The following is a 23,634-nucleotide window of genomic DNA, read 5'->3' as shown; positions in this document are numbered from 1 at the left end:
GGTTTTTCCAAACAGCTTTTTATGTCGGGGCTTCAGGACACTTGGATCACTACGGACGAGCAGTATGGAGATATTTTGTGGTTTCAATGATGTGTTTTTGGACGTTTGAATCTGGGGCGCCGTCAGCCTCCATTAGGTGGAGTTGTGTTGCTACCTCCTCTCCCCTTGGATCTCTGCAAGTGATGTGAGGACTCTAAAACTTCACCTGAGCCTCCCTCGGCATATGGGTGAGTAGATAATGGCTGAATTTTCATTTTTGGGTGCACTATCCCTTTAATGACTGTTTTTAATCGTATTAAGATGTCCTTTTATAATGTGTTTCTTGAATTGCTCCGTTGCTGAATTGGCTTTATAAATCAACGGGCTTTGCCAGATGCAACCAAAATTGATGCTGCAAATACTGTTTTCCTATACGTGTCACTGGAGACACTTTAAATTTATATAAACGAGTGTCCAGCAACAATTTTAGTTAATATTTAATTGCTGGTTGGTTTCTGTATTCCTTTATATATCCATTGTTTTTGTTGCTTTTATTCATGTAGACTGTAGCTATGTTTCCATCCAAAAGTGATTTGAATCATTCGGAAATGCGCATTAAAAGAAATATGAATCCTGTGTGTTTCCATTAAATGTACGGACTTTGGTGAAAACTACAAACTCACGCGAGTCTTCCACAGAACCAGAAACAAAACAAGTCTTGCATTCTTCTTCTTCTGCGTTTTCTGGCAGTTGGCAACCAGCTTGTAAATGCATTACCGCCTTCCCGACCTGGAGTGTGGATATCACCATGGAGAGAGGTGCGCTACGTCAGACTTAATTCGAACATAACTGTTTCCATCCCCCGTTTTGTGAATCAACATTTTTTCGAATCAACCGAAACCCGGCTAAAGCGAGCGTATTTTAGTTTGTGCGAATCAGGGGATTTTAATTCGAATTTTGGCGTTTCCATCATAATTTTCCGCTGCGATACTTCTAGATGCGCATCTAAACAGGCTGATGGAAACATGGCTTGTGAGACTTGTACAAGGCGGGAATGTTGCGCCATTATTTTGCCTCACCATTCTTCTTTGGGCATTGTTGTTCCACTGTGAAGCCGGCAGCGGAGACAGTAACAGAGCCGAATCAACATCTGTGTGAAGCTACACACTTGATGTTGACGCTGTTGTGTTACACGTCATGCAACTTTTGCTCCCAGTTGTTTGTGTCAGTGTGAACAGCTTCTTTAAGGCAGTATTATGTCTTTCCTACAGGGCGACGCAGATCAAGACGTACTCGTGGGACAATGCTCAGGTGATCCTGGTCGGTAACAAGTGTGACCTGGAGGACGACAGGCTTGTACCCACAGAGGACGGCCAGCGGCTGGCAGAGGACCTTGGTAGAAACTCTTTCTTGTATTTTCATAAAACTTCTTCCTGCTGGCTTCTGCCATGATACCATATTCATGCATGTCCAGTGTGTCGATGTGTATTTTAATATGCATACATTTGTTTGCTCGTAGTTAATAAAATCATGTCGCTCCCCCTCAGGTTTCCAGTTCTTCGAGGCCAGCGCGAAGGACAACATCAACGTGAAGCAGGTGTTTGAGCGTCTAGTGGACGTCATCTGTGAGAAGATGAATGAGAGCATGGAGGGAGACATGAACCTCGTACCCAACCACAGGAACCAGGCCCTTAAGGACTCACCTTCAGAGAGCCACGGGGGCTGTGCTTGCTAAACCATCTGCCCTCACACCGGCTCCCCCAACACACACACACACACACACTCACACACACTGATACTCATACACGAAGACCTTCCTTCTCTGTGCCTCAACCATGTAAAGTGCCGCACCTCTTCCTCTCTCGTCACTGCCGCTCCGCTTTGTCCACACAGCCCAGCATGAACCGAAGGGCAGCTAGCTGAGATAATCTTCATCAGTGCTGTCAGACCCCTCTCCTCCCTAGGCCTGTCTGTCTGTCAGGCTTTTACCTTAAAGAGGCCCACTTCCTGTCTCCGCTCTGTGGTGAGCTGATAGTCCACTAAAACCTGCCCTGTGTTCTGTCCACCCCCGACATCACCCACCTTGACCACTGCTGCTACATGAGCATTTTAAAGTCAGATATTTGTGCAGATAACTCGAAGCTAGTGATGCCCAATAGTGTCTGTAGACGGCTGTACTTTTAGCATCCATTGTTTTGTTTGAGATTCATACAGCACATGTGCTTAGGTTGCAGCTTTGTACAGCACACTGGAAATGATGTACGTCTCAGAAAAGGGCATATTGAACTATGTGAGGATTAAAGGAACAGATCCACATTTTGGGAAAGAGGCTTATTTGCTATCTTGTTGCTATCTTGATACGACTCTCATGTCTGTGTGCTAGAATTGAAGCTACAGCTAGCAGTCGGTTAGCCTAGCTTTGCATGAAGACTGTTTTTTTTTGTTTGGATTCACAAACAAAGTCATCCATTTCCATTTTGGTACCTTTGGAGCACGGTGGTTAGCATTGTCGCTTCACAGCAAGAGGGTCCTCTGTGCAGAGTTTGCATGTTCTCCCTGTGTCAGCGTGGGTTTCCTCCAGGTGCTCCAGCTTCCTCCCACAGTCCAAAGACATGCAGGTTAATTGGTGACTCTAAATTGTCCGTAGGTGTGAATGTGAGTGTGAATGGTTGTCTGTCTCTATGTGTCAGCCCTGTGATAGTCTGGTGACCTGTCCAGGGTGAACCCTGCCCTGTTTCCAGTCTTTACGCTAAGCTAAGCTAAGCTAAGCTAAGCGTCTTTAGCTTCATATTTGCTGTACAGATGTGAGAGCGGTATCAGTCTTTAAAATAAATCAGATTTTATCAAATGTTGAGTACACTCAGAATTTAAGTTTTCTCTTTCTTTAAAGGAATAGTTCGCCTGCAAAATGACCATTTGTATATTAGTGACTCACGTGTGTTACTGTGAGTTTGCAAAGACAGCTTTTCTCACACGCCTCCACGGTGAGCAGAGAATCCTAAAAACGGCAAACATCCTTCATGAATTGAAGTAAACGTGTATGAGCAACAAACATATATCACACAGCATGTGTACAACAATCAAAGTCTCATTTATCCAGTTATATGCTGAGTACTTACCAAACACATTCAGGTCTGTTTGGACAGAGTTCAAACCAAGCAGCAGCCTCTGGGGCTGAAAAATGAAGCCAACATGGAAGTGTCAAAAACTGCAGTTGTCTGAACGGCCGATTGAGGCTGGCTCCAAAAGCATGTCAGTCCCAACAGACCCCCATGTTAAGATAACCAACTTTACAGCAGAAATAAATGTTTAGAGCCTGGCAAAAAAACACTTTGGGGGTGCCCAGTAGCTCGGCTGGGAGAACAGGCGCCCATGTGTAAAGACCATGTCCTTGCTGCAGTGGCTGCAGGCTCAATCCAACCTTTTGGTCTCTGCAGCTAATTTCAACATTCATGACAACTGTACAAGGGGCTTTTTTAATAGGGCTTTTTGCCTTTAACTGAAAGCACAGTTAGCATCAAAGGGGGAAAGAGGGGGAACGACATGCAGCAAAGGGCGACAGGTTGGAGCCAAACCCGCGGCAAGGACAAGGCCTTTGTACACAGGCCACCTGCTACACCAGGTGAGCCCCAGGGAGATCACTTTTATATAACTCACCTGTTTACACTTTATTCAGGCTTCGGTTGTCTGTCAATAGTGTCCTCGGTTCCTCCACAGCTCCACCCTCTCATCCAAATATGGTCTCTTCTGGCTCCAAAACACCAACATGGCGACCGCTAAATTTGCCAAACTTGATGCTTCAAAACAGGAGTCCACAAACCAACGGGTGATGTCACAATAGCTACGACCATTATTTTTGTGGTTCACATGCACACGCGTGCCCATGCACGCTAGTCGGCTGTGCATGAGGCAGTTTGTAATGATGTGTTTACAAAGTCTCCGCAGCTCATGCAGTATAACCCAAGTCTCATGTAACCAGTCATATACTCAACACTTCCCAAAACAAAAATATATTTTGCAAACGGATGGTTTTGCTGGTGTTAAACACAGTCCCCCGGTGACTTCAATTCATGAAGAATGTTTGCTTTTTTTGGATTCTTCGTTCATCGTGGAGGCGTGCGAGAAAAACAGAGTTATTTTCACAAATTCGAGGTAACTTTGCAGCGAACAACTGAAACACAAATGCTGACTTTGCAGGAGAAGTGTTCTTCTAAATATGGACATGTCAGTGCAGTGAAGCTAAGGAAAACAAATATATTCGTTAACGTTGTTTTTCGGGTTAAAGTCATTATCAGGTGCTGATGACTCGACACTGTATCCACCCGAGATGATTTCTCTGTTGTGAGATGTGAGGTCAGTTATGAAAAGCATAAACAATGATGAAGAGAACCTACCACGTGTCATTGTGAACCTCATCTATACCTGGATGTTAATGCCAGTCTTGTGGTGCCCTTCGCCTCCCTCAGCGCCTCTCGGAGGCTGCTGAAGCCTTTTCTCGTGCGCTCATAGTGAGACACCTGGGGGGCAGTGGCGGTAAATATCATTTAACACTGGTGACTCTTGTACTCATCACATGACCTGACCTCATGGCATGTCCTCGCTCAACCCCTTTGTGCCACTCTTTCTTTATCACCTTCGCACACACACACATACAACACACACACTCACACACGGCTCCTCTGACTGCAGCATGGCAAAAGAGTTGGCATGGCAAACCTACTATGCTTCATAACTGAGTATTTACAAAGTGGTGAATTATGTTTTTTTTCTTGTTACTGACATAATGACTGTTTTGTGGAAATGCAGCACAGTGTATGTGTGTGCGTGTGTGTGTACGTGTGTGTGTACTCAGAAAGGGAAGAACACTGCTCTCTGAGCAGGATAAATGTCGGGCCTCAAATGTGCTGTTGCCACTATCAGGAGAAGCAGTGAGCTGGTGCACAATGTTAGTTAAAAGGGTCACTTTATTTGCCTTTACTGTAATGTCTCATCTCGTCACTGAAGTGAATGGAAAGAGGTTTTATCTTCTCCACATTATGCTGTATTCGCCATCAGCTATCTGTACATTAAAATGCTTTTTTGCTCCTCTACATATTGTAACATGTCAGTATTGACCTCCCTCTGCTGAAAACCTCTGATTCATGAAATTGAAATACAAAGACTTTCGATTGCACCATAAATCAGGAATAGAAAAAAAGTAACAGTGCCATTTGTCCATCCCTGTCCATGTGCAGACTACTGACTGTCAGTTAGTATCAACCGTAACCTCTGCACCATGATAACAGCTTCACGTTGCCATGGCAAAGCCCGTCGTTGGGTCACAACTGCACAACTGGTGCTTCGGCCCTGTTGCTGTACGAGCCTGTGGTCAGTTATCTCTGCAGCCAGTGTGCGCTGCTGAGTAGTGATACAGTTTTACAGATGGCTGATATTATCATCTCAGGGGCAGATCACCCCCCCAAATCAAACATACATATTTTCCCTCTTACCTGTAGCCCTGTTTATCAGTCTAGATTGTTGTGATGTGAGTTGCTGAGTGTTGGAGATATCAGCCGTAGAAATGAAAGTGAAATTGCTCAAGTGTGGGGTGGTTTTTTTTTTAGCACTACAAAGCGAGAGCAGGCAGACATCTGTGATACACCGACACATTCTCACTCTGACCTTGTCGCACATTGACGTTTGGTCATGGACTTTCCACCTCGAGAGATACAACCTGCAAGGTACCCTGGGTGTGTTGGTTGTTGACGTTCTGGGACACCGTGTCAAGGTCATTTCTTTCAACATACACTTCTACGTTCACAGGAACTTTAATGTTTACTTACAGTCTTTTTCAAAATAAACGCACTACATCAGTACAACACCGTGAATTGACTTTTTTTTCCCCTTCAACAACAAACACACATGGCTGGGTTTAGGCCACAGAAACACTTTCGCTGCCTCAGCTTTCGTCCTTGTCCTGCTGCGTTTCCCTCTGACGCACCGGGAAGTTGTAGAGTGACCATGCTTCCACATACAACGTCAACTTCTGCCTGTTACATACATCGTCTTCTTTCAAGATGCACTTCCATTTTCACGGGAAATTTACCGTTTACATACAGTCTCGCACTTACTTTTTTTCCTTCAACAACAAAAACACGAGGTTGGGTTTCAGAAAAAAGAACAGGGTTTGGCTTTAGAATCTTACGAGACGGCAACACCGCTCTCTGGGGTGAAAGTCAGTGTTTGTTGGACTCATCTATCACCCAGCTGGACTTTCGCCACCTTGACTTTTGCCTTGTTCCGTCATGACTGTCCGTGTGTCATGCCAGTGTTTAAAGCAGCCTTTTTTCATTGCCGCAAGTCACCGCCCAAGCACTGGATTTTGACGACAACAGAGTGAGACCGAGCTCTACACTCAGCTACTCGCACCAAAACAATCTCAGCTGATCAATAGCGCTACAGGCAGGAGTAAAATTATGTGTTTTTGATTTGGGGTGAACTGTCCCTTTAAGCTTTGATGCAGTTAGCATGAGGAGGCTGTGTGCAACACTCATAACACTACATTTGTATTTCAACATATGTGCAGGTTAAATGCAATCACAGAGCGTATAATATCTGTGGTAGTTCCACTGAGGGAGCTTCATGGCGGCTGCTGCTTGAACACACACTGAATGTGCTAACCTGTCTGCTGATACTGAATTTTTAACCACCGAAACTACTGACGCTTTGGTACAAATAAGTCTGGAGCATCCGGAGCTGTTAGTCTGGGGTGTGTTCTGTCTCTCCTTCTTATGTTTATGATTTATATGTTGTGTTGCATTCCTGATCGGTCGCCTTCTGAAAGAGGGGAGCTCAGCTCACTGGATCCCTTTATTTTAGGTGCTGAATGTGTTGGATGGAAGCGTTGTGGGGAAAAAAATGCATCTTATAAACAAGAATAAATTGAGTATGTTGAAATGTGTACATGGAAATAAAGAATATATTCATTACAAAGGGGACAGTATCATTTCTGATCATTGACTTTAGTTCCTTTTACAAATCAGTCACAGAGTGCACAACATGTTTTTGTGGTGACAGCAGCTTCTAATGTGTGATTTATGACCTTCTAACCCCAAAACACAGGTCAGGACTTTTTCACGTTTTATCTGAAGAACCAGAGAAACCACACTGCTATTGTCCTCCACAACAATACAGATTTCCTCATCCCCTTCTTCCTGCCACCTAAGTCAGTAACTACCTTCCCCGTGCAGGGCCTCTGTATACACTGCTCAGAAACATTGGGGAACACTTGAATCACACATCAGATCTTGACGAACGAATTATTCAAGCTGAAAATCTTTACTGATGTACACTGTGTAATTTGTTGAGAACAAAATGTCATGACAACAGTCAGTGGTGAACAATTGATGTCACAGGCTGATCCATCTCGTGAATTTTTTTAGGGCAACGCATGTGCCTGTAAACACTTCCAACAGCGTCTGGGCATGCTCCTGATGAGTTGACGGATGGTGTCCTGGGGGATCTCCTCCCAGACCTGGATCAGGGCATCAGTGAGCTCCTGGACAGTCTGTGGTTGTACTTGGTGGCGTCAGATGCACCGATACATAATAGGTGCTCAGTTGGATTTAGGTCAGGGGAATGAGAGCGCCAGTCAATGGCATCAACGCTTTGTCATCCAGGAACTGTCTACACACTCTGGACACATGAGGCCGGGCATTGTCCTGCCCCAGGAGGAACCCAGGGCCCATTGTACCAGTCGCTCTGAGGATTTCATCCTGGTACCTAACAGCAGTCAGGGTACTGTTGGCTATGACATGGAGGTCTGTGTGACCCTCCAGGGATCTGTCTTCGCAGACCATCACTGATCCACCGCCAAACTGGTCATGCTGGATGATGTCACAGGCAGCGTAGCGTTCACCACGGAGTCTCCAGACTCTTTCACGGTTGTCACATGTGCTCAGTGTGAACCTGCTCTCATCTGTTAACCTTCCAATTCTGGCGTTCTCTGGCCAACGTCAGTCGGGCTGCACGGTTCTGGGCTGTGAGCACAGGTCCCACTAGAGCAGTGGTTCCCAACTGGTGGGTCTCAGGTCCATCTGAGTGGACCGCAAGCGACTCGCGAACGTGTGAACTTTGTAAGGGAATTTCTGACACAGAGCTTTTAATTTGAAGTACTGTTTCCTTCTGTAGAGTGAGGGTCTAAAGGACAGCTACTTAACAGAGACAGAAAACTTGCTCAACAACATGGCCCATTGGAAGTGTGATGCTGAATATATTAAACAGTGTGGACCTTGCTGGGCTTAACCAGTTTGGAAACACTGCACTTGTGGACGTGGGGCCCTCATGCCACCCTCATGGAGTCTGTTTCTGACAGTGTGGTCAGAAACATGCACACCAGTAGCCTGCTGGAGGTCATTGTGTAGGGCTCTGGCAGTGCTCCTCCTGTTCCTCCTCACACAGAGGAGCAGATACCGGTCCTGCTGCTGGGTTGATGCCCTTCTACGGCCCTGTCCTTGTGTAACGGCCGTTCTACTGGTACTGTATCTCCTCCATGCTCTTGAGACTGCTGGGAGACACAGCAAACCGTCATATGGATGTGCCATCCTGGAGGAGCTGGACTACCTGATTGGGCTGCAGGTACACTGGCAGAAGACCAAACTAGAGAAGAATCAGTGAGGAAGGATAAGGAGAGAGCAGCTGTCTGTGGACACCACATGTAAAATCATTGCCTTTTTGGGGGTTGTCTTGCTTTTGCCTCTCCATTGCACCTGTTGTCACTTCGATTTGCACCAAAGCAGCTGAAACTGATCCACAATCACGTGCTTCCTACATGGACACATTGATATCCCTGAAGTTTCACTGACCTGGTGTTGACTGTGACCATTAAGTGTTCCCTTATTTTTTTTTTTGAGCAGTTTACTTCAAAACTTGCATTAATTTTTACCAAACTGGCCTAAAAATGAAGCTGAACATGACCAAACAGGATCAAAAGTTACACCATCTGCAGCTGAATGTCGTCATGTGAGTGAAATGCAGTTTCTCTTTTACATCAGCACCCTTCCCACCCCACTGGGATCAGGATGTCTTGTCCCCCTGTCACCTGATGTAAAGAGGCGCTGAATTGCATTTAAACTGCCGGGGATGGGCCGTTACGCCCCCCTGGACCACTTATCATGGGTGAAGAAACAGGGCTGTCTGCAGCGCCGATAATGCTGGTCAAACGAAGAAAACGTGAGTGCAGTGAGTAGATAAGAAACCGTTTAGGCCTGCTGCTGTAGGTGTGTGAGCACTCTGCGGTTTCCGTTACTTGGGCAAGTGCAGGGATTAATTTACAGTTCAGCCACGAGACAGTGCTCACACATACGCATTTAAAACATATAGAAGTATATCTATCTATCTATCTATCTATCTATCTATCTATCTATCTAACCCAACGTTTGCGCGCTTTTACGCACGCCCATGTCTCACCTCCTCTCTCCCCCACAGCGACACAAACAACTCGTGAACATCAATGAGCGCATGCTTCCCGCCCATCAACCACAGAGTACGAGTATCCCCGCCCCTCCACTGACTTTTGAAGAAAGTAAACATCGCGGCTCTACGCACCTTATCGCTCACAAGCAGGCGCGTGACCGCGGTGCGCTATCCATTGGTATCTAAACAAAAAACAAGCCTCCCGTGCAGCACACGCGTTAGTGGCAGGTTGTTTTCCAGTTATGCATTCTGGCAACAGAAAGCCAAAGTCTTTCCGTTAACAAAGAAGACAGGACGATGATATGTGATCACCTGAGCAGACTGTTGGCGCTTTTCGTGATTTTCTGCGCCATGCGGAAAGCTTCCATCGTCCAGGGTGCGCGAGATTTCGAAAAGAAAGGTAAGGCAACTTTTGTTTTAATTGTCACCTGCTGTGAAAACAAAAGAGAAAGTTTTAAAGCAAGTTAAGTGCAAACTTTGGGAACAAATAATTATTTTAGTAAACCACGTTTATTTCTTTCAGTATAGGTGACCAAAGAGCTTTTGGCTTCTCACACTTGTCTTTATCTCCTCAGTGTCTATTCTGCTGAAAGAGGAACCAGAAAACCCAAAGTGCTTTGCTGAAGGCAGGAAGGACTTCACGTGCTTCTGGGAGGAAGATGAGGAGAGGGCCGGCTCTGTGGATCAGTACTCCTTCACATATACCTACCAGTGAGTCACATTCAGTGAAGTCCAGGCACATGTCAGTGTACTGGTGTTCTTATACGGACTACTTTACTCTTCTCTTTTTGTAATGCAACTAACAGGCCCCAGATAAAACTATATTTGAGTGACTGAAACTGTTTTTACAAGAGATGGTTCTCAATAATACCACTCAGCATAGTGCTCTGTGACCTCTCTCTGAAGCCATGGTGTGTGTGTCTTCCTCTGTCCCGAGCAGGAATGAGAACAGCAGCAGGTGTCCGCTGAGAGTCCTCCCTGCAGCAGGCGGGAAGAGGCTGTTCGTCTGCCACCTGAACCGAACCCAGATGTTTGTCCAAATGGACATAGAAGTTCACCGGGGGGGAATACTGATCCACAATCGCAGTCTTCTCATCGAGCTTGTATGTAAGTTACCTTACCTACTACACAGTACAGTCAGAGAACTTAAAAAAGTTTGTGTGTTGGGGCGTCGGTGGCTTAGTGGTAGAGCAGGCGCCCCATGTACAAGGCTGTTGCTGCAGCGGCGCGGGTTTGAATCTGGCCTGTGGCCCTTTGCTGCATGTCACCCCCCCCTTCTCTCTTTCCCCCTTTCACGCTTACCTGTCCTGTCCATTAAAGGCAAAATGCCCCAAAAAATATCTTAAAAAAAAAATAAAAAAAAAAAAAAAAAGGTTTGTGTGTGAACGATGTGCCTCTAAAATTCCTGTTTTAATTCATGTTGTCATATTAACAACTGACCACTTGTGTGTGAAAGTGGTTACACAGCTGTGGTGATCAACTTACTGAGCGTCATCTGCCACATTTGCAGTTCCCCTCAGCTCTAGTGTTTTAATCTCTTTCAGTTTTGGTTTTACCGACTATAACTTTACTGTTTTAGTGCACTTTCATGGCTCACTTCAGCGTTGATTTTAGCTAGGGCTGGGCTATATGGCCTAAAAAAAATTCTCAGATTTTTTCACAACAAATCCGATTCACGATTTAAATCGATTTTTCCCCCTCCTACTTACAAAAGAAATATTTGTGGCCTGGTATCACATACCTGGGGTCCAAAACTTTCAGCATGTGAATAAACCCTGGCTTTTCCTATATATGGGCACCATATCTCTTGCAATATACATGGCGACTGCATCTGTGATCGCTTTCCACCGAACCCCTTTCTCATCATACGGCAGTGTTTCCCCTACCATCATAATGGATCACAACAGAAGTCATTTAAGGTTACCTTTCCTGTTGAACAGGTCTATACCTTGTCCTTTTATTAAACAAACTAAATAGCCTTATGTTACAGGCTGAGCCTGATGTGTGTGGCTTGTGTGTGTGTGGAGCTGTGTATGTGTGTAGTTGTTGTAGGGGTTATGAGACGTTAGTGCGCCAGGTGTGGTGTCAGACGGATGCGCCCCACAAAGAAAGTGAGGCATGTGGTGTTGTTTACATCGAGCAGCCACAGTGAAGAAGCCTATGCAGTTCTGCGTGCTGTTTTTGAGTTATTTCCCTCTATGTAAAAGTCAGACACTGATGAGAGAGGCTGTGCATCATCCCTGCAGTGCTGAAAATAAAGTGCCGTTCTTTAACGCAGATGAAGTCCCATTGTTTATGTGTTGTTGCCACAACGAGCTAACACAAGCTAAAGGAGCTAATGATCTTCGGAGGTCCCTTTACTATGGATCGGGGGTCTGCCAGCTTGGCGTTGGTAACACTTTTTTATCTTAATTACACAACGGCATGTCATTTCTGTCCCTACACGGTGCACGTCTAAAATCCTCCTCTGCTCTCTGTGTCGCGCACGGCGGAGTTCGGCCCTGATGCACACACACACACACACACACACACACACACACACACACACACAGACACAGGTGAGCACACAAAAGTGCTGAAGAACCCTTTCTTGAGAACGAGTTCTTCCCCGCTCGCTGCCATGTTGTTTGTGTATTAAGCACGCGGGGGTGAGGGGGGAGCCCACTCTAAACTATGGGAGCCCAGCGGGGAGCGGTGGTGGCGGATTTTAAAGAGAAACTTGCTTTTCATTAAAACAAATCAACCTAAACTACAAATTTGAATTAATCGATAAAATCGATTTATCGCCCAGCCCTAATTATAGCTGCATCAGGTTATTTGTTTTTAGAGAATGAGCTCTAAAAAAGCAGTGCCAGCCCTAGAACATTTGGAGCCCTAGGCTGTATGTAGTACCTGCATTTGGTGGCAAAATTCCAGCAGGAAATGTAGAAATGTCTGGGTCTAAAACAACTGCTTTTCGTGGCAAAACTCTGGCTGGAAACTCAGTGATGTCAAAGTAAAGGACAACCACTTTTCATGGCACTATCACAGATGGAAACACACCAGCAGGTCACTAAAAAACAACGTTTGCTGGCTAAGAAGCTGTTGGAAACAATGCAGTGACTAAAAACACCTGGTTTAGTTGTCTGTTGGTGTCTTGTCTCACCTACTATAGGTGTCATGCCATCCACTGTCCTGATGACAAAGTCAGCTCATATACTATGTCAATTCAGAAACGATGATATATATGATAAAATGTACGAATATAACGTGGTTTGCAGAAACGTACAGTGCCAACATTTTATCTGCTGATTGAATTGGAATGTGACATCAGGGTATGTGATGCTACTGGAGCAGTGTTTCAGGGCCTGACAGACTTTTGATGAGGAATGATCTTACCTTGACTTCCTTCAAAATCCTCCCTAACAAACTGCCTCCTGTCTCTCTGCATGGCAGTTCTGCTGGACCCTCCAGCTAACGTGACGGTGAGGAAAGTGAGTAAGCAAGGTCAGCTGAATGTCAGCTGGGTTCCTCCTCCTCTCAAGTACATGGATGACAGCATGATGTACGAGGTCAGCTACACAACAGTGGACAGCCACGTGGTGCAGGTAGGACGGTTATTTAGATTTAGATACAGGTTTGCTGAATGACATGGACCTGTATTGATGAGTTGAGGACTGTTTTGCAGGTGGAGGTGGCACGCGCCAGCTCACAGTTGATCCTGAGAGGCCTCCAGCCAGGCAAAAAGTACAAGGTGCGAGTCCGTGTGAAGCTGGATGGGATTAGCTATAATGGCTATTGGAGTGCGTGGAGTGACCCGGTGTTCATGGAAACACTGCCTGCAGGTGAGTGGTGTCACATATTCCCAGCAGCATAGGTATCTTTTGAAAGGAAACGTGCAAAGATCCAATATTGATTTTACCTCTTTTTTTTAACATTTTATTTATATGTTATCAGTGATGAAGTTTTTGATCTTTCTGTGCTCCCTCCAGAGCTCGACCTGCTCATCATCTGCCTGACTCTTATCATCTCCTTCATTCTCATCGTGCTGTCTCTCACTGTGCTCCTGTCCCACCGAAGGTCGGATAAGCAACCACACACAGCTTACAGTGCCCTCCAAAAGTATTGGAACAGTGAGTCCAATTCGTTTACTTTTGTTGTAGACTGAAAACATTTGGGTTTGACATCAAAAGATGAATATGAGACAAGAGATCAATATTTCAGCTTTTATTTCCAGGTATTTACATCTGGATCTGATACACAACTTAGAAGATAGCATTATTTGTAATGGAACACAAAATTTTTAGGTGAGCAAAAGTATTGGAACATATAAACTTAAAATAGATTAAAGTGAATGAGACTTAATATTTAGTTGCAAATCCTTTGCTTTCAATAACTGCATCAAGCCTGTGACCCACTGACATCACCAAACTTTTGCATTCTTCTTTTGTGATGCTTTTCCAGGCTTTCACCATAGCCTCTTTCAGTTGTTGTTTGTTTTGGGGGGTTACTCCCTTCAGTCTCCTCTTCAGCAGGTAAAATGCATGCTCTATTGGGTTTAAGTCCGGAGACTGACTTGGCCAGTCTAAAACCTTCCACTTCATGCCCCTGATGAACTCCTTTGTTGTTTTGGCAGTGTGTTTTGGGTCGTTATCTTGCTGCATGATGAAGGATCTCCCAATCAGTTTGGTTGCATCTTTCTTTAAATTAGCAGACAAAATGTTTCTGTAGACTTCTGAGTTCATTTTGCTGCTGCCATCATGTGTTACATCATCAATGAAGATGAAAGAGCCCGTCCCAGAAGAAGCCATGCAAGCCCAAGCCATGACCTTACCTCCACCGTGTTTCACAGATGAGCTTGTATGTTTGGGATCATGAGCAGATCCTTTCTTTCTCCAAACTTTTGCCTTTCCGTCACTTTGGAAAAAGTTAATCTTTGTCTCATCAGTCCATAAAACTTTTTCCCAGAATTTTTGAGGCTCATCTCTGTACCTTCTGGCAAATTCCAGCCTGACCTTCCTATTCTTCTTGCTAATGAGTGGTTTGCATCTTCTGGTGTAGCCTCTGTACTTTTGTTCATGAAGTCTTGTGCGAACAGTAGATTGTGATACCTTCACTCCTGCCCTCTGGAGGTTGTTGCTGATGTCACTAACAGTTGTTTTAGGGTCTTCCTTTACAGCTCTCACAATGTTTCTGTCATCAACTGCTGATGTTTTCCTTGGTCTACCTGTTCGACGTCTGTTGCTTAGTACACCAGTGGTTTCTTTCTTCTTCAGGACATTCCAAATGGTTGTACTGGCTATGGCCAATGTTTGTGCAATGGCTCTGATTGATTGTCCATCTTCTCTCAGATTCACAATTGCTTCTTTTTCACCCACAGACAGCTCTCTGGTTTTCATGTTGGTTCCACCTCTAAATGCAGTCTGCACAGGCAAAATCTATCGTACCCAATCTGAACCTGAGCTCAGACATTCAGTGCTATTTATTGTTTGAATAATCAATGTAATTGGGAGACACCTGGGCAACAAAACACACCTGTCAGTGACATGTTCCAATACTTTTGCTCTCATGAAAAATGGGTGGGTTCAAACAAAAGGTGCTATCTTCTAAGTTGTGTATCAGATCCAGATGTAAATACCTGGAAATAAAAGCTGAAATGTTGATCTCTTGTCCCATATTCATCTTTTGATGTCAAACCCAAATGTTTTCAGTCTACAACAAAAATAAAGGAATTGGCCTCACTGTTCCAATACTTTTGGAGGGCACTGTATTTAGCTCTGTCAGAATCTTACTTACTCATTAATAAAAAAAGAAAAATGTAGATTAAATTTCTAGCATCTGTGCTCTTTTCAGTTTTGTTGTAAAGAAGATCTGGCCGACTATTCCAACTCCTGACAGCAAGTTCCAAGGCCTTTTCACTGATTATGGTGGAGACTTCAAGGTAAGAGCAAGACAAGTTTACAGCCATGCTAGCGGCCCCTTTACTGTGTCTGTCAGGTTTGTGTTTCCCTCTTGCTACTAGCTGCTCGCTAATTCCTGCTATCAGCGGTTCCCTGTTTATCCACTGCCAGTGGGTCGCACGTGCGGCGTCATCAACAGCTCCTCAAAAAAGTCTTCAACAGTCCCTCCCATGGCGGAAGGCCGCCTCGATTTGTTAAACTAAAAGTGTTCCACCAATATGTCTACCCTACGAGGCAGAAGAATTGGGCACCTCGGATCAACTCGCCAATCCGGCTCTGTGTGTCTAAACGCTCACAGCTTGCCAGCAAAACGGCCCAACATTCGCCAAAAATCTGGCAGTGTAAAAGGGGCTTCAAGTGGACAGCCAAGACACATCGCTGTTAACACCTGTGTCGATCATGCTTTTCCAGCAGACCACTTGTGTTCAAATGTTGTTACTGCCTACGCCACTTAGGCTGGTAGGTCTCCATGCACAGTTGTTATGTCAACACTGGCTACCTGCTTGCTCACCGCATCATAATTCAGTTTATATGATATCCTACGAATCAGCACCCCATAAATGACGTTACGGACTTAAAATAAAGTTACGTACTTAACGTAAAGTTACTTTGGTTAGGTGTAGGGAATAAGAAACATGGTGATGACGTGCCCTAAAATTACTCAAAGTTTACTTATAGTTCACACAGTTCTGGAGTCTTGGGGGCAAGTCCTGTGCTTTTGACCCAACAACCACCCCAACCTACCTCCTTACGGGACTGCTTCCTTCCTTAACCTCTGTCAACGCATTGGTCACCTGATCGCAGCAGTCCCAAATACGTAGGTCATACTTAAATTACTGGCTCATGATTACATGGAATATATACGAATTTTAGTCTACCTTTAGGAGGAAAATGTGTGAACAGTGCATGAGAACAGCCTGGCTTGTTAGCATGCTCGCTAGTGAAGGTAATGGTTGTGTCGATACAGCTAGAGATACCGCTGTCTGCAGAATTCAACATGTCCTCCTTAGGGCAAAACGATGGACGGTCATGAAACACTTCGCCTTTTGGTAGGTAATTGGAGGTGTAGATTTTGCTTGACAAATTACAGACATTGGCAGATTTGCACAGGATTAAGATCACAGACGATTGCCGCAATTACTACGATTACCAGAGGTCCTATGGTAATACTAGTCCTGTATGAATGGGGCTTAAGCCAGAAATATTTACAGAGTTGTCCGTTGTTGTGTTTTTGTACAGGAGTGGTTGGGGCAGACAAATGGAGGCATATGGATGACTCCAGCTTTCTTCTACCCAGAAGAATGCCCCTCTCCTCTGGAGGTCCTGTCCGAGCTCAGCCCTTGTCCCGCACTGCCTTTCCCACCTCTTCCACCCAAGGCCTCTCGAGCTTTGACCACAGGCAGGAAGGAGGACATAAAGACAGGGCTAGATGCAAGAGAGCCATTGGGAAGGGGTGATTCTGCTCTGACAGACGGATGGAGAACCACACCACATGACCATTGGCTGATGGACCGCCTACGGGCGCTCCACCAGAACCCTGTTCCCTGCTCCCAATTATCTCTGCTGGAGTCCCAAGATGCCTACGTCACCCTAAGTGCCAACAACTGCAGTGAAGACGAACACCTGGATGACGTTCTCGAGGAGACCTTACCCCTTGAGGTGCTTTTTGCTTCCAGAAAGACACTGTTGTGTGAATCTCACTCCGACTTGGGATCTGTGCAGCAGAGCTCTGGGTCAGGTCGTCTTTCGTCACAGTCCAGCTTTGAATACCCAAACCACCCCTGGATGTCCAGAGGTCCTGGGTACACCTACATGGCGGTGGCAGACTCTGGGGTCTCTATGGATTACAGCCCCATGAGCAGAGTAGATGACATTGGAAAGGTGGTTATCTACGCCAATGAGTACAAGAATGAGATCCCTGCTCATAAAAGACCCTTCCTGTCAAGGCAGTACCCCATCCATGATGACAGATGAGACAAAGCAAAGCTGGACGGGCTGCGTGTGGACTGACCCTTTAAGCAGTCTTGGTGAGGGTTTTTTGGATATTCACCCAAAGCTACTTGGCTTCTTATCAACTGTTAAGAAAGGTGTACCAAGGATTTGGGAGGTGAGCAACACCGAAGTGTAAGCTAACGGACTCAGGAAGAAGAGTCCACTGGATGTGCAAACATCATTTCTACTTTATCCAAACGGCAGCTGTGGTTTACACCACATACTGATATTCAGTGCAAAGGTCTGCATGCTGATCTGTAAGTATCCTCTCCTGTAGATCAGAGCAGAAATTTAAGTTGAGGGAGCAAACTGAGCAAAGTGTACAGAATGGCTATTAGGTTAAAATACAGAACAGAACATCCTGAAATAGAAGACTGAACAGTACAGGCCAGCGCTCCTTCCCTGTTTCTTTGATTTGTCTTAAAGTATAAGGCTGGTGGTATTCCATATTTTTTCTATTGTCAACAAATCCTGACCATAAGTGTTGCCTCTATAGCCTGATATAGCTTAACCTCTCTTTCATCATACCACTGTCTTGATGACGTGAATACTCACAAGTTGTTAACATTGGAATCTACTGTTCATCCCATGTGATATAAATCAACCCAACTGCAAGAAAAAATGTTGGTATTCTGTTTCTGCAAACAATGAATATGTTACATTGCTACATTATTATGTAGCAGATAGTGAAACTTTATGTCTCTAACAAAGCTGTGGTAAATGTAGTTATGTTTTTTGCACAAAATTTTTTGGTCATGGTTAGGAAAAGATCATGTTTTGGCTGAAAGTACCCACCCTAGGTTGCATAAAAGCCACTGGAAAAGTGGTAACAGGTTGCTAAAAAACAGCTCAATGGCACAAAAGCCGCTGAAGTGTGGCCATGGGTTGCTAATAAAACAAACGCTGTTGTTTGCTTGAAATACCCACATTTGGTGGCAGAATCCTAGCAGGAAAGGCAGCAATGTGTGGGTGTACAGCAACCGCTTTTCGTAGCACTATCACTACTGACAACACGTCAACAGGTCACTGAAAAACAGTGTTTGCTGGCTAGGAAGCTGTTGGAAACCATCCTGATGACAAAGCCAGCTCATATCCTGCATCATTTTAGAAAAATTAATATAATATGTATGATAAAACGCACAAATATAACATAGTTTGCAGAAACGTACAATGCCAACATTTTCTCCTGGCGACTGGGCTGCATGAACAGAATGTTAGCATGCTAATATATGCTCACAGTGGCAATGTCAACCTGCCGTTAGCCTCAGCTGTGCTTTGCATTTAGTGCTAATTAGCAATCATTAACATGCTAACACTGTGGAGTATGATGGTTAAAACTAAGACATTATAACTGAAATGTCAACATACCGATGTTTACCATGTTCACCATCTTAGTTCTTACCGTCATACTTTACAGTGTTAGCATGCTAATGATTGATTATTAGCACTAAATGCAAAGCACAGCTGAGGCTAACAGGAAAGTCATGTTTGTAGGTATCTGGTCATGAACCAAAGTACTGGACAAATAAAAATTTTAACTAATGATGGTGCTAGATTCAAAACTTAATAGATCCTCTGCAGATCCTGAATGTTTGTACAACTTTAATGGCAATCCATTAAGTATTTGCTAAGATACTTCAGTCTGGACTAAAGTGTTGAGAGATTGCAATTCTTAGAATGATGCAACTAACATAATTAACATCACATAATAACTCAGCCACTGCGCCGTCTGACTCGTTCCTTTATTATGATGAACATGGGTACTGTGGTTTGGTTTGAGTCAAACTCACATATATTGTCACAGTACCTCACTAGAGCACCAAATGTGTATCATTCCGCTGCTGAAAATAGTCCCCCGTCAATTACACCATTTACACTTGTTTGACTAACATTTTTTTTACAAACTACAGTGCCCAGCTGTCTGCAGAAATTAGAGTATTTTTTTTGAAAATTAAACTATATATTTGTGACCTGTTTTTAAAGATTTCAGCAAGAACCAGTGGGCTTGAGTTTGAGAAGGAAAGTGAGAAAGCACTGAGAAACATACTAACACTGTTGGTTTTGGAATGAGTTAACAAGAAACAACAATATGGAATAGTCCCCAACTTACACTTTAGAATACCCTTAAATTTAAACCTAACAGCTTACACTTGAACCTTGCAGCCGTAATGTCAAAGTCATTTCCAAATCGGAAGAAACTCACTGTATTTGTACATAATATTGTGATTATTTTTGTATTTTATCACAAGCTCAATCCTGAAAGAAACAAAGTAAAAGCAGTACTACTGTAGGCATTCTCACGTAACTGTAGTTGTTAGTCAGTTTCTTATCATGTTGAAGTTTTGAGTCACTGCTGCCATCTAAAGAGCAGAGTGTGTACAGGATGTCTTCACTTTAACATTTCTATTCAAAACATTTTTAATTCATTGTTGTTTTTAAGTCAGACTAAATAATAGCCATGTGTTTTTATGCTTGTTTGATTTTGTGGCTTAGAAAAAAATATATAGCAACTGAAATTTTAGCTCTTTTAAAAAATATGTAAAAAAAAAAAATATATATATATTTCTGAACATTGTGGAGTATTTTTGAAAATTAAAGTTTTAGGGTAGTGTGACACAAAAAGGAAACAAAGCTCAAAACCCCACAACCAACTGGTTTTCTCTAGGAATTGTTGCATATTTTTCACAACAGCAATTAATAATTTATCAAAGATGACTAAATGAAATTTCATTATTTTACATTTGTGGGTGACATTATTATTATTATTCAAGCTTCTGTTCCTTTTCTGCAATAAATATTTTAAGATAAAGTTATCCTCCTGTAGTGTATGTATTATTTTGCTCTCTGTTTTTCTTTTTCTGAAACATTCAAAATAATGTTCTGTATGGATAATGATATTGTTTTATAAAAGAAGTATTTTCTATATTTCTTCTGATTTTTTTTTTTTTAAATACTTCAACTGTGATATCACCCACTTCAGTCCAACACCTTACATGTTAACCCTTTGAAACCTGAGTAAACTGGCTTGATTTTTTTTTTCAAAAACATGACAAGAAGGCAATTAGCAAAGAAAAAAGAAATGAACCCAAAAAATTGCAAGAAATGAGTAAAAAAGAGAAAATTAAAAACAAGACAATTAGTTAAAAAAGGAAAAATACTTTAACTTATAAATTAAATAAATAATAAATGCTATAAAATAAATAATAAATGCTATAAAAAATCTGACATAATTTTAAAGTGTAATAATATAAATTATAAATATAGATATTCCCTAGTCCCCCCCCCCCCATTTTTCTTTAATTAATTGTATAAATTTACAATTTTTTTTTTTTTTTGCAATTTGTAGGACATTTCTTACCAAGCCACTCGTTGCCTTTTTTCAAAGGGTTCAAAGGTTTAAACACTTGCAAAAGGCGTCTGAAAGCAGCTCAACCTGAGAAGTCACAAGATGATTAAGGAGAGATGAAAACAGAAAAACGAATATGCTATAAAATATGTTTATTTTTTCTGTGCTTTGGTCGCAGGTAGACTTTGCCCAGTTTTAAGGGGTCCTGAGCCAAAAATGTTGGTAACAACTGTTTATTTTAAAACATTCCTCGATGTCTTTGTAAATGTTTTCATTGTGTAACATTTATTCATGTGTTTTACAAAAGTTTGTGTCATTAAAAATTTCAACTCATTAAATGTTGTACATCTACAACCACTGTGGTTCAGTTAGCTGATATCTGAGAGGTGAGCAGCAGATTACATCATGCTGTCTGCTCATGTGTGAATGATGTGCTCAACATAAACAGTGAAGTAAAAAGGCCTATCATGCTGCAGAGCATTATCACTGCAAATACCTGACTGCTAAAAAATGAGCTTTTTCTCTGAACAAAAAGTGAACAAATCAACATTCAGTTTCTCCCCCGCTGCTACAGTCTTTGACACAGACACTTTCAAACCAACTTAAACTCCATTGAACCATCAGGGGAAATTAACAGCTGCCACTCCTGAGCTACAGCCGGTCTGTCCTCACAGCCTTTGGTACCAGAGGCCTCTGTGATACCGGTCCCAGAAAGGTAAATGTTCCACACCTCCTGCAGTCCAGCTGCAGCAGCTTCATAGCTCCTGTCTCGGTCCAGAGTACAGCGCACCTGGAAGTAGCGATCGAGAACATTGAGGATTGGATCCGTGGCAGAGGCCTCCCTGCCGGCTTGCCCAGAGTCGACCTCTGACTGGAAAGAGGCAATGACGCGACAGGGGGCCAAGCTGGAGCAGCGCTGTTTCAGGAGCTGTGTGAGGAAGGCAGCGCTGTCGCACAGCAGCGCAGACAGGTGTGCAGCGCAGGACAGTCCTGGGTGAAGTCCACTGTGGCTGCCTCCTCCAGGACCACACAGGTAGCCCTCCAGCCGGTCGACTATGATCAGAGAGGGAGGGGTGGGAGATGTGTTGGTGGACTCGTGAAGGCTGGCGACCTGCTGCAGCAGCTCCTCCAATGTCTTGGGATATGAAAACTTGATTTTCTTTACAGAAAAAAAGAAAATATAATAAACTGACAGACAGAAGCTGGATGAATAAAGGTAGCTGCTCAGAAATTAGATTTTTTTAGTCCTTGAAATAGCAAAAAAAAAAAAAATGCCCATCACAGTCTCTCAGAGCCCAATACACACCTTGTTTTCTGTCCGACCATTAGTCTAAAGCTCAAACATATTCAGACAAGGCACAAGTTTCACATTTAAGAAGCTGGAGTCAGAGAATACTTGGCTTGAAAAATGGTCGACGCTCCATCTGTCCTGTTTAATACACGTATAATCTGTCCCTTCTAACTTGACCTGTGGTATGATGGTGCCTCTGTAACCTGTAAGTTTATCCCATATACTCCATCACATGTCAATGTTTAACTCTCTGATGGGTCCCCCCGCCCCCACCCAAATGTTTTCTTTGGTTAATTACTTCACTTACTTATTTTTCTTTTATGTTTTTTTCTGGTTTTGTTTATCTGTTTTTGACCTTATGATTTTTTTCTTAACTTCTTGAGTTGTGATGTTACATTCAAAGGAAAAATGCAGTGATACATAAACATACGTAATTGTGCTCGTCCTGCTTTTACAAATTAAAATAGTTGTTAAAAAAATAAAAGAAAATGGCCAACACAATTAATTGATTATGAAAATAGTTGCTAATTTATTTTCTGTCCTCAGTTTTAAATGTTAACGAACAGTTAATAAATAAATTGATTGTACACAAAGCTATCGGTTAGTTGTCAACAATTAACTGTCAATTAATCTGGGGGGGGCATGGCATGAAAAGTTTAGTTTTGTTTGCAATTTTATTCTCTGTATTTTTTTGCTCTCTAAGAATTCATCTCTAAACGTAACTTGAGCCAAGTACGTGACTACTTATGCTGCTGGAGCACCAACGTACACTGTCGCGTCTTTCCCCAAAAATTGGGGTTCCAAAAAAAGAAAAGAAAGACAGGAAAAGGGTGAGGAGGCACACTGACCTTGTTATTTATAAATAAATAAATAAAATCTAAATGTGCATGAGCGAGACATGGATCAAGAGAGTAAGGGCAGGGGGCCCACAGAAACTGCTTGTGCACAGGGCTCAGAATGTGGTGCTCCGCCCCTGGTTGTACCTGAGAGATTTTCCACAACCTGGCAACCCAAAGCTTGGTCTCAGAACTGGTTTACTCATCTTTAAAGCATTAATAAATGATTAATTAACAAAAAAGAATCCATTTATTACAACTTTATATGTCACAAGCTCACAGTTTGAGAGAAAAGCGATGTGTACCTTTAGACTCTCTGTGCTCAGGCAGGGGACACACTTCTGCAGACACACCGGGAGGCTCTGGATTTGTGTTTGGGTGAAGAACATGACTCTCATGCCCACCTCTGAGGCAGCTGTCACGGCCGCCATCAGCAGCACGGAGCGGCTGATGCTGGTGTCTCCGACCAGCAGCGTGCTGCAGGTTAACGGCGACGGAGGAGTGACGGTGAGCTCCTTCTTCACTTCCGTCTGTGACATAAAAGTCCTGAACACGAGTGTTAAAATGTCTGTCATGACTGATCCACTTTTTCTAACGTTATGTCGTTAGACAGTGACGTTAACGCTGAAGTTTCCCGCGTCTGTTTACATGTTGCACTCTGGTGTTCGTGCTGCTGCGGTCCGTGTGAAAACCGCGTTGTTTGCCAGACCGTTCCGCCGCGGTTCACGGCGTACAAACATCGGATATTTTCTTTTATTTTTACACAGACATGTCCTCATGTTGGTTCTGACTGTGTTT

General features: G+C 43.4%; 4 protein-coding genes across 4 annotated transcripts in view; 3 read left to right on the top strand and 1 right to left on the bottom strand.

The window, feature by feature from the left end:
• Window positions 1–5,837, top strand: part of rab3db (RAB3D, member RAS oncogene family, b) — a 31,501-nt gene extending 25,664 nt beyond the window's left edge. Inside the window, exons 4-5 of the mRNA XM_049560804.1 lie at window positions 1,251–1,375; window positions 1,527–5,837. Coding sequence (XP_049416761.1) covers window positions 1,251–1,375; window positions 1,527–1,714 — 313 coding nt within the window. The 3' untranslated portion in view covers window positions 1,715–5,837. The remainder of the gene's footprint in view (window positions 1–1,250; window positions 1,376–1,526) is intronic.
• The window catches only part of tlcd4b (TLC domain containing 4b), a 154,810-nt gene that overhangs the window by 119,458 nt on the left and 11,718 nt on the right, over window positions 1–23,634 (top strand). The window lies entirely within an intron of this gene.
• On the top strand, window positions 9,562–20,775 carry epor (erythropoietin receptor). The gene is made up of 8 exons (XM_049560736.1): window positions 9,562–9,832; window positions 10,008–10,143; window positions 10,373–10,539; window positions 12,868–13,019; window positions 13,100–13,256; window positions 13,404–13,491; window positions 15,265–15,352; window positions 16,611–20,775. The coding sequence occupies exons 1-8, from the start codon at window positions 9,730–9,732 to the stop codon at window positions 17,343–17,345; spliced, it is 1,626 nt and encodes a 541-aa protein (XP_049416693.1). The 5' UTR covers window positions 9,562–9,729; the 3' UTR covers window positions 17,346–20,775.
• On the bottom strand, window positions 20,775–23,526 carry swsap1 (SWIM-type zinc finger 7 associated protein 1). The gene is made up of 2 exons (XM_049560793.1): window positions 23,142–23,526; window positions 20,775–21,868 (listed from the first exon to the last, which is right to left on the bottom strand). The coding sequence occupies exons 1-2, from the start codon at window positions 23,409–23,411 to the stop codon at window positions 21,302–21,304; spliced, it is 837 nt and encodes a 278-aa protein (XP_049416750.1). The 5' UTR covers window positions 23,412–23,526; the 3' UTR covers window positions 20,775–21,301.

This window comes from Epinephelus fuscoguttatus, linkage group LG19, assembly GCF_011397635.1.
Source record: "Epinephelus fuscoguttatus linkage group LG19, E.fuscoguttatus.final_Chr_v1".
In the NCBI taxonomy this organism is placed as follows: domain Eukaryota; kingdom Metazoa; phylum Chordata; class Actinopteri; order Perciformes; family Serranidae; genus Epinephelus; species Epinephelus fuscoguttatus.
Note: the sequence above shows the minus strand (reverse complement) of the source record. Positions and strands in the feature narration are given on the sequence as shown.